This window comes from Eretmochelys imbricata, chromosome 3, assembly GCF_965152235.1.
Source record: "Eretmochelys imbricata isolate rEreImb1 chromosome 3, rEreImb1.hap1, whole genome shotgun sequence".
In the NCBI taxonomy this organism is placed as follows: Eukaryota; Metazoa; Chordata; order Testudines; family Cheloniidae; genus Eretmochelys; species Eretmochelys imbricata.
The window spans coordinates 156,459,673-156,470,614 of NC_135574.1; the positions used below are offsets into that span (position 1 = coordinate 156,459,673).

At 45.1% G+C, this 10,942-nt stretch overlaps 1 protein-coding gene across 1 annotated transcript in view; it reads left to right on the top strand.

The window, feature by feature from the left end:
• EHD3 (EH domain containing 3) overlaps positions 1 to 1,763 on the top strand; it is a 30,376-nt gene extending 28,613 nt beyond the window's left edge. Inside the window, exon 6 of the mRNA XM_077811918.1 lies at positions 1,052 to 1,763. Within this exon, the coding sequence (XP_077668044.1) occupies positions 1,052 to 1,579 (528 nt within the window). The 3' untranslated portion in view covers positions 1,580 to 1,763. The remainder of the gene's footprint in view (positions 1 to 1,051) is intronic.
• Positions 1,764 to 10,942: the final 9,179 nt, after the last annotated feature.

The following is a 10,942-nucleotide window of genomic DNA, read 5'->3' on the forward strand; positions in this document are numbered from 1 at the left end:
CAGGTGTAGAAAGTGACTGGCATCTGATGTTTCAGAGGAAAACAATTTGCGCAATGCTGCGCTTAAGGGGGAAAATTCCCCTCCTTATTCTCATGGGCAATCATGAGAAACCTGAAGTACAAAGGGTAGAATGAAATTATAGCTCATGCCAGGCACTCCCTCAGTTTGCTCCATAAGATAGTGGAGAGGGGAGCTCGTGCATTTTTAAAGGAAGGTTTACTCCTGAAATGTCGCAGTTGCTTCTAAAACTGTTTGGACGTAGATTGAACTGTGCCTCTCTTTAGTGTAATATGAGATAGCACATTCCCATGTAATACTAGGGTTGTATGTTCCCACACAGTAATATGGAGCAGTATGTTCCGTAATACATGCCATAAAGTATTGGCCTCTTTCTGAGGTCTTGAAATTGTGGTTCATGATGGCAAAAATCAAAGCCATATAAATAATTCTTTTGCCCCAGCGGTGGCCTCCCTCCTCTGTGGAGCATGGGTGTGGGAGCTCTGCCGTGCAGAGCATTGGCGAGACCAGCTGGGGTGTAGCAAGCCATGCAGAAGTGCTCTGAGACGCAGAAGCAGATGTGGGCTGAATGGGTCAAGGAGTCATGGCTTTCAGGGAGGGTGCCCTGCATGGTACTACTTGTGTCTCCTTCTGGCAAGAAGGTTCTATTCCTGGTCCTTGGTTAAGTCTCTGATCCTATCTGCACCCTGTCTCTCCCCATCTATAAAACGGGGATAAGAATCTTTACCAAGGGTTAAAGTTGATGAATCAGGAGTGAGAGCTTTTGCCACACCAGCCAGGAAGGAAGGGGTCCGTCTACCTTCTGCACTTTTAGCTGTACCGGCCAAGGGGACAAGAGAGCTCTCCCTTTGCTTTTAGCAGAGCGGGGGAGCTGTGCTCTCCCCTGGTCCCCCTTACTCGAGTCCCTGATCTTTACCCACCCCCCTTTATGAAAGTGCTTTGGGATCTGTGGCAGAAAAGAGGCGTACTGAGCGCGGCTAAGTCTCACTAATGCTTGCAGCTTAACCTCTCTTTGTCATTGTCCTGCTTTAAGGATCAGCTGCAGGGTCAAGATTTCAGCAAATTCCAGCCACTGAAGAGTAAACTGCTGGAGACAGTGGAAGACATGCTGGCCAATGACATTGCACAGCTCATGGTGCTGGTACGCCAGGAAGAATCCCAAAAGCCCATGCAGATGGTGAAGGGAGGTGCCTTTGAGGGCACCCTGCATGGCCCATTTGGACATGGCTACGGTGAAGGAGCGGGAGAAGGAATCGACGATGCAGAGTGGGTGGTGGCCAGGGACAAGCCCATGTACGATGAGATCTTTTACACACTGTCACCCGTCGATGGTAAAATAACTGGGGCCAACGCCAAGAGGGAGATGGTGAGATCCAAGCTGCCCAACACCGTGCTGGGCAAGATATGGAAACTGGCTGACATCGACAAGGATGGAATGCTGGATGATGAGGAATTTGCCTTGGCTAATCATCTCATTAAGGTCAAGTTGGAAGGTCATGAGCTCCCAAATGAACTTCCTTCCCATCTCCTCCCTCCATCCAAGAGGAAACTGACAGAGTGAAAGGAAGGTCACTGGAGAGACACAGGGGAGGAGGGAGAAAGAGAGAAGACACAGAGACACGTTAACTTAAATTATACCTTTAGATGTGAGGTCGCCTTTGGATTTATAACAATTTTAATGTACAAAGGAAAACCTAAAGCAAAACAAAAAAGCCCAGCCCTTTTTCATAATAACATGCAACTAACTCTCCCTATGTAATGTCTTTGCTTCCTAATGTGTAGTCTGTAAAGATGAAGAGAAAGGAAAGGCTTAGAAGCAGTAGCAGAAGCTGACAGAAGAGGGTGGAGGGAAGAATCAAGTAGGTTGTGTCTTCTGGAGTTGGATTAGGCGCAAGTTGTCTGAGGATAATCTCCAGAGTCATTCCTCAACTTCATCCACGCTGTTTAGTTGGGTTCAGATGCAGCCTGAGATCTGTGAAATTCCTGATGGGAAAGGAGAAGTGACAAAAAAATCCCTGAGCTGCAGATCAAAGTAAAAGAGCACATCACAGTTAGTGATGAGCCCCCACAGAAACCCCAGATAAAAGCCCTCATGGACAGGGTCTATAGAGGTGTCTGCAATCTGGATCCAGATCTAGTTATGAATTTTCCAAGTGGCCCCTGTCATTCGAGTGGGCTCAGCCAAAACAGCAGATCTGAACACACCCAAACTTCAGTGCTTTTGAAATCTGGATCTGAATTTGGCAGCTTGAATTCCTCTAACCACAGCAGGTCAGATCCAATGAGCTACTGAGCACCTGTATCTCCCCTTGACACCAGTGGGAGATTCCCACTCAGTACATGGCCAAGAAAATGATAATACAACCCACAGGAAAACAAAGAGAAGGAGGGGATGAAGGCATGGAAATAGTTGAATGTTTAGAGGCAGAGATCAGCTGGTTTAGAGGGGAGGAATTTCCCCCACTTCATCATCCTCAAATAATCCACTGAATGTGTCATATGGAACTGCTCAGTGTTTTCCCCTTCTGAAAGCTTTCTGGACAATGGATGGTATTTATCATTCCTAGAAAGTTATATGTTTCCCTGTTATCACAGAAGTGTGTACAATGCAAACTGCAAACTCATGTTCTTATCTTATAAAAACAAAATCCAACACTGTCAGATGAATCATCTATTATCAAGCGTACAGAGGCACCATGTAGCAGTAGGAAGGGCTTGCTGTATTTTCTGTGTCCTTGTGAGCAATAGCCTGGATACCGGTAATGAGTCCTTGCTTAGCCCGCAGACAATTACTCTTTATTCCATCCAGAACTTCCATCCTGAGCCAAGCAATGTTCAACTCTTCCTTTCATTCACTATGAAATTTCTGATTTCCTGGGATTTTACTTTGGTAATAATCCCTCCATTTTAGATTCATTTTCCCCTTCACCCCTTTTACTTTTTTCATTTGAGACGGGTTGTGGTTCCACCTCCTGTTGTCACTTGCTATATGCTGAGCTCCTGCTGTGATGAAAAGACCAAGACAAGTATAACTTATTTTATATCTGTGTTGATATTCTATAGAGAAATATATTCTATGTATGTAGGATGTGCTTACTGCAGTGCATTTATCTTTTAAAAATGAATGCATTAACCTTTTTGTACCCTGGTCCTAAAACATTATTAAAAAAGTTTAAAAAAAAAAAAAAAGAAGTCAGGACTGTTTCTTTCTCATCTCCCTTATATAGTGGAATAAAAGAGTTTCTTAAAGAGAATAAAAAAGTTTCTTAAAGAGACCCCTGTTCCTGCCTAGAGGCTACAATAGACGCAAACCATCCCTGGTACAATCTGTATTGCCTGTGTACAGAACAACCTTATTGGGCCTGTGGTGGCTCATGACTGGTTAATATCTGCATTAAAATTTCCTGCTGCTTTCTGGGAATCTTAATTATAATCACCGGTGTAGCTTCACTGGAGCCAGTGAAATTGCACCCAAGATTAATTGAGCTCAGTATATGGGAAGGGTAAAATAAGCTCATTTCTGCTCAGCTCAGTTGAGGTTTTGCCACTAGCTTCAGTAGCAGCAGGAAGGTTCCCAAGTAATTTCTTTCCTGCCAGCCCTGGAAGGAGAAGGCGCCAAAGCTTCACTGGGACCTGAAATGAACCAAACCACGTAGTCCCACAGCCCCTCACATGGTCTTCTGAGCTTGCGTTAATTGACCCCTGCGAGATGGGGTACTTCATTTGAGTGACCTTTATTCCAGGGAATAACACAGTGAGGGCCCAGCTGAGTGCCGGTGTAATGCTGGTAACACGTGTAGAAAGTGGGCGTAAGCGGTAACGCAGCACAGGCTGAGCATTTGGTGAGTATATCGAAGGCTGCCCCGACACTAGGAGCGAGGGTAATTCCCAGCGCGTGTGTGTGTGTGGTCGCACTAGCTTGATGAGAGCGAGCAGGAGCACAAAGAGCAGTGTAGCCACGGGACCGCAGGCGGCAGCAGCAGAGCTTAGCCAAGCCACTTACAAACCCGCCTGAGTCCTGTCTGTGTGTAGGTGGCCCAGCAAGCCGGTGCCCCTGCTGCCGTTTGTACACCAGCTACCCCTCTGGAGTACGCGAGCTGGGGATCACTCCCTCAGCTCACAGTGTAGATATAGCCTTTGGGGGTGTAGACGGAACAGCAAAGGAGGCCGCGTCTGCTTTCCCACTCCATTATCAGGGTCCGCTCTTTTGCCAGGAACGCCTGTTTTTCCAGCTAACTTGCACTGCAATTCATGTGTCTGCTGCACGTTGCTAGATTCCTCCAAGGAAGTTGCATTCACTTAACTCCAAACCCTGAGTTTCTGGTAGATTTCAACGGGGGCTGGGGCTGGCTGGGAAAGTGAGGGAAGCACCTTGTGTCACTCCTTAATGACATTCCCACCTCCAGTCTGGGGACTGACTCTAGAGGGGATCTCTAATCTGGAAGGGCTTGTGGTGAAGTTGTGACATGATTGCTTTAGCAGCAAAATCCCAGTTCCCAATATCAAAAAGCTGAGTGTCTATCAACCTTTCTTCCAGGATAAAGTTTCACTGGCAGGAGTACTGAAGTTAGCCATAAATTTCACTCTAGTGGGGATTGGAGGGCTCCAGAGATACAAAGCCTTACAGATCCAGCCCTGTACTGACTGAAACATCATTAGCACCTTCAGTTGCTGAGTGGTTTCAGTCCACATTACAAAAACTCTCACACCATGTTTGGCCGCTTGATCTTAGTGGCCTCAGAAAAAGAGGCCAAGGATTGAACAGGCTGGCAGCACAGACAGATTTTGTTCCCAATTGAGGACAAGTCAGCAGAGTGGCATGTGGCATGGCTGCTGCCCGTCCTGTATCCATACTGTATGGATATACAGAGGACTTCAGTCTCCATGATAGCCAATCTGGTAGCTTTCATCAGCTCTCATTTAAAAATGCTAACAGGAGGGGTCTTGTAGGGGCAAGGTTGCGGAAGATTGGCGAGGAGCTACGTGGTGGACTGAGTAGGTGACTGGATGTAAGCGGAGGATGCAGGCAGTTTCAATGAACTTTGTCCGACAGACCCTGCCAAAAGATATTGTAGCATAGCTCAGCATATTTTTGCTTGTAAACGAGTCAGTTTATGTAATAAGCATAAATCGTACATATAAGAATGTAGCCAGCTGTTGACCCCATGTAACCCCGAGATAAACGCGGAGAATATAGCGCCGCAGAGGACTCCCCCCAGCGGAGTCCTGCCTGGTCAGCTGTCCCGAACGGCCAGAGTCCCCTGCAGCCCCTCCACACATCCTAGGGGCTCCCCACACAGATTGGAGCGTAAATTCTTCCTTCCTTTAATAAAGCATAGTTTACTATTCTTAGGCCTGAGTGTCCTCCTTTCGCTGGTATCTTCCCCACTAGCCCTTGCGGGCACAGGTCTACAGAAGAGCTCTACCAACTGTTACAAGTGCCCAAAACATAGAAGATTTATAGGAAGATTTTTGCTGTAACGCAAAAACCACTTTGCTTGGTTCAAGCGTAACTTTTCAGGCCATTTCAAGAGGAAAAATTAAACAGACATGAGTGTTTTGTTGCTTAGCGATCTGATTTATTATGCATTATGGTTTAACAACGAGACAGAAGAGGTGAAGCACCCTTAGCATTCAGTGAAAATGAGATGGTATGAAAGGGCAGGATGCTAAACACGAAAGGTACAAATAAAAAGAATACAAACAATAGTAAATTGCATTTGCACGTTACAGTTCATCCTCATGGGTTCCAAAGTGCTCTGCAAACTATGAGACAGAATAAACCCCTTAGAGGGTAAAAAGATGCTTAACCCCCACACGTTTGCATACATAAAGTACATACAAATTTCTCTGGTAAACAGAGCCAGTCAAAAATAAATAAAAACTGAAAATTTAAAAAATAGTGTTGAAATTTTGGCTATTTGAAAAAGTCTGGCCAAGCTGTAAATGGGATGAAAACTTTTCAAAAAATAATTCTTGCAAATGTTTTTGACCAGCTCTACCTCCGAGTAGGTGGCATGGCCCTGCCAAACCGACGACTGTCTCAAAATCCACTAGGCAGTCCCATGGATCTCCAGATATCCATGCTATTCCCTGGCCCCAGGTCTCCTTGGCAGGTCTTCTCCAGCCTGAGCCACGCTGCCGTTGCCTCCCTGTCTGTACCTGTCCCCACTTCCTCTTTCCAAGAGATGCGTGCCAGTGTGGGGCAAAAAGTCCCCAGGATTTTGCGTGGAGGGCTCAGCGTTCATTCTGATTTGTTGGAAGACGAGGCCAAGCAGAGGAATGCTTCTATCAACATACTCAGCCCCGCTCCTCTCTGTTCCTGTCATGCCCGCCTAAATCTGAGGTGCCGCAGGCACAGAGAGGAATGTTCCACAGACTCAGAAGGAGGGGATGCTAAGATGCCATTTGGCTCAACGCCTATTGCTCCCATTTTCAGCCATTGTAATGGGTTTTCCTCTACTTCCATTGCTCCCTGGACAAATCTCAGAGGGGACTATCTGGCCCTATGGATGATAGCTGCATTTTAGAGTTTCTGCATGTATCGCTAGGGTAAGACAGCCATTTCTTACCCTAGAGATACAAGGGACAAGTTGTTCTGGGAGAAGAAAATGTAAATAAATGGAATAAATGAGAATGATAGAATACCAGAGTTGGAAGGGACTTCAGGAGGTCATCTAGTCCAACCTCCTGCTCAAAGCAGGACCAATCCCCAAATTGTTCCATTAAAATTTTAGGGGGCATTTAGGTTGGCAGAATGCAGTTAGTTAGCCAACCTGGTGCTTTGCCAGGACAGCGAGGTCAACATTCCTACACTGCAGTGGGATCCTTAATCAACCAAACGGTCAGGACCTGTTTTACATCACATTTAACTATCTGGCGTAAACTGGATACAACCAAGACATTCAGCATTAAGGCTGAAAACTGTCCTCTAGTAATGCCTAAACATTTTGCCTTTGAATAGAGCTGCTGGTGACCTGACATAGACCATGATCTGCACCACCCACAAACCAACACCGGGGGAATACCTGACAGAGTGTCTGCAGAACTCATCTATGCTCCGCCACTATTGTTTCATGGTTTCCCTTATTATGGGGCTAGCTGTGGGAAGGGGGATTGAGTGGCTATTTATCTGGGCTTTGACAGGTCGAGAGGACATTGCAGACCCAGTGAAATCTTTCCCCAGCCTCAAGATTGCCTGAGTTCGCTAGGTTTGGAGTGTCTGCGTTAAGGAAGAATCGTGGCGAGGAGGAGGAGGCCGAACTGTTACACAGGAATAGCCGGACAGTAACCTTGCGGGTTATTTTTTATGATGCTTTCATAATACAGCATGCATCCGTTATTTTTGGTCTTTCCCTTTCCTTCCTTGTGCTTCCAAGCCTCTCCCTCCCTCCTTCCCTTCCCAAGGCCGGACTGGAGATGTTCAGACCAGAGTTTAGTTTGAGAACTCTGCACACGGAGAAAGTTCAAGGCTAATGTGGGCAATTCACTCAGCATGTCATTTTCCTATTCCTGCAGGCAGGTCAAATGGAACAATGAATCTGATATTTCAAGAGAGACGCAGTGTACCTAAGACATCTAATCTCTGCCAAGGGAGGAGGAAATCCCCTGTGAATATGACCTGCCTGCTCTGGGCTTTGTTATATTGTACTGGTCCCTTGGATGGCATGGGCCTAAGAACGCTTCAAAAGTTTCCAGGGTTTTAGATCAGGCCCATTTCCAGCTAACAATATAATGCTATGTCTTGTAAAGAAATGTGAATAAAGGCTCCAGTAGCATATTTTAAATGGTCTTATTGGCACAAATGACAGAAGGTATTTTTAGGACTAGTCCCCGGTGGTTGGGGTTTTTTGCCAGTCTCTTTCCCACACTGTAGTGAACACTGCATTAAATCAGCTGTAGGGTCAGAGTGTAAAATTCCTCTCCTCAGCCTTAGCCCTAAATTGATTGCAACACTAATGCTAAGTGGAGATTTTCTATATATAGCTTTGTACACACTACTTGGCCTATGAAATTATGTCCTTACCAGTAAGATGAGAATGAAATGGGCGCCTACAAATATAGCATATGTAGGGAAAGAAATTGCAGTCACTCGGAGGGATAGGATTAAGCTATCTCACTAGACTTCCCCTGATTTGGACATTTTATTATTTCTGAAGTCAGAATTTTAAACTCTTTGGAAATAAAGATACTATACAAGAATAAAAGCCAGATCCACCTGCATCTGTGTTATTTAAAAGATTCACAGCTACAGCAGAGGGAATTGTTCAGATACAAACACCCTCAAAGTTTACATCTTAGGCTTGTAGCTTGGGCCCATCTCTAATCTATACCCTAACTACGTCAGTGGACTCTCAAATTCCAGATATGTAAGACCACAGGGGCTGGAACTAGGGGTGCTGCGACACCCCCTGGTTTGAAGTGGTTTCCATCATATACATGGTTTACAGTTTGGTTCAATGGCTCTTAGCACACATACACCCCCCTTATGCAAATATTTCCAGCCCCACTGTGTAAGACTCTCAAGAGCCTGAATGTAACTGACCCATAATTCTGACGGAAGGCACATGTAACCAGGTACAGATTTCCTCAGTATGCAAGTCAATTTTTCTCTTTCTGGTAGGACATTCTGTTTCTCTGTACACCCTGAAACGCTACAGTAATGTTACATCCAACGCACATTTTATGCATCCATCTAAATCTAGCATATCAAAAGTATCTGTAAAGTCAGCAAACAAAAGGACAGTGATGACAATTCTCTGGCAGTCACAGCTTGTAAATTCAGCCATAAAAATTGTCTAACTCATCCAAGCTTTCTTATTAGCAGTTGCCAGGATCTGCTAGCTGTGGGCATTCATCAACCCCTTGCTTTTCTTTAATGTCATATAAATGATATTTTCTTTTTGACACACATGACAACTCAATGTCTAATTCTTTAAGGTCAATCTCCTGGACACCAAGCAGTGTTAATTTTGATCACTGAGTCTCAGTCTATGGCTTTTGAGCTGTAAGCGTCTGCTCCTGGGCTGAAGTAAAATGTCCTACTTCTGATGCTAACAGAGCACCTGCTTCTTAGGATAGCTAGTAATTTAAAACAAAATCTCAGAGACCCACTGATACACGTGGGTGGAAAGGAATATCTATAGAACTAGACTTCTTGAAATTGATGCACTGTTACCACCAGATGTCACAGTGAGCCCTAAATAAAATAATGACATAATGGGCCAAATCCTCTGAACCTTATGCTCTCTATACTAGAAAAATTAGCAATACTCCTTGAGTATTTGCTTGAATAGACACTCTTTGTGCTGTGTGATTGGACATCTCAGTCACAGGATAATGTTTCTGCTCCCTGATTGGATGATTCCCAAACCCACAAAACACTTCTAAGATAGCTGCCAGACCCTGATGGTGCAAGTACAACATTTGCATGAGCTCTCAGGATGGGTGCCAGCTGCTGCTTTTTGTTTCTGTGAATATTCTTGTGAACAAACATGTGCTGACATGAACATTTGTAGAAAGGGACTAACGGGGTTGCAGGGGGTTTGGGCCTCACACACAGGGCCCGTATGCTCTTTAAGCATCTCTTGGTCTGAGTAGGCGGCAGTGCTGTCTCTCCCCTTGGCCTCTGTGGTACACTTCCCCAGGTACAGGCTCTCCGTTACCCCTTCACAGAAACCAGGCTCTATAACCCAACTACCCTAAGTCCCCAGGACCAATGCTGCCCCCAATGCCGAAAAAAGACCCTCTAGTAGCTTGGGAGCACAGCCTTTCCCAGAACTCTAACCTTGTGGGTACTCTGGGTTTAAAGTTCACCTCTTCAGGGACATGAAGGACATTCAGGGGGTTGGACTAGATGACCTTTGTGGTCCCTTCTAACCCTATGATGCTATGACACGTGATCATTGAAGTAAATAGATCCAATTGTTTTGCAAAGGTTTTTAAACACAATCATTCTTTACCTTATATAACACAAAATATATACAGAGCCAGACAAAAATAATAAACACACCTCCAGACATTTCCCTACCTCAGTTTCCTCACCACTCTGGAGCATTATCTGGGCTTAGGTCAGAGTCCTCTAGATTGTCCAAGATCCTTGCCAAGCAGTTTATGACTTCTCTGAATCATGGAGACTCTCTCTCTCCCTCTTCCAGATTAGCTTCCTTTGGTCTTGGCTAGGTTCTCCATCAAAAATAATCCCCCATGATACAAAAGCATACCCTATTTTGTTCCTATCTTGTGTCAAAGGCTTCCTCTTTCCCTTGGCCTGTGAATCCCTCAAGTTTGTAAGTCCTGCCGCTAACACCTGGTTCCTTTGTCTGCTGCTGAGAAATTGCATTGCTCTGTCCAAACCCCCTACAGGGAAATTGGAGAAAACTGGCTTCCCCCAGACTTCATCCTTCCTATTGTCGTATGGGCCAGATCGGTTCACTAGTTGATAGCCCTTAACCACTCTCTCCTTCAATAGGGTGACCAGATAGCAAGTGTGAAAAATCGGGCGGGGATGGGGGGTAATAGGCGCCTATATAAGAAAAAGCCCCAAAAATCGTGACTGTCCCTATAAAATCGGGACATCTGGTCACCCTGCTCTTTCAAAGACAGATTTGTAGGCAGCATTCCCCTGTTCTTTAGCAAAAGGGACACGAGGCAGTACACAGTAAAAGACTCTTGTAAGATATATGAATACAGACAGTTCATAAAATCAAACTGGAATTCATAAGTGGAACAGAGATTCTCCAAATTGTCACACCATTGAAATGAATCTGAGGTTTTTATTTTAATGTTTGGATTTTTTTTTTAATTTTTTTTTTTTTGGTGCATTTCTAATCAAGACCACCACTGAAACGCAGCCACCTTTCGGGAAAGCACTCTGCCACTGTTTGACGGTGTACAGCAGGACTGCGTGACCATTAAGGGCAGA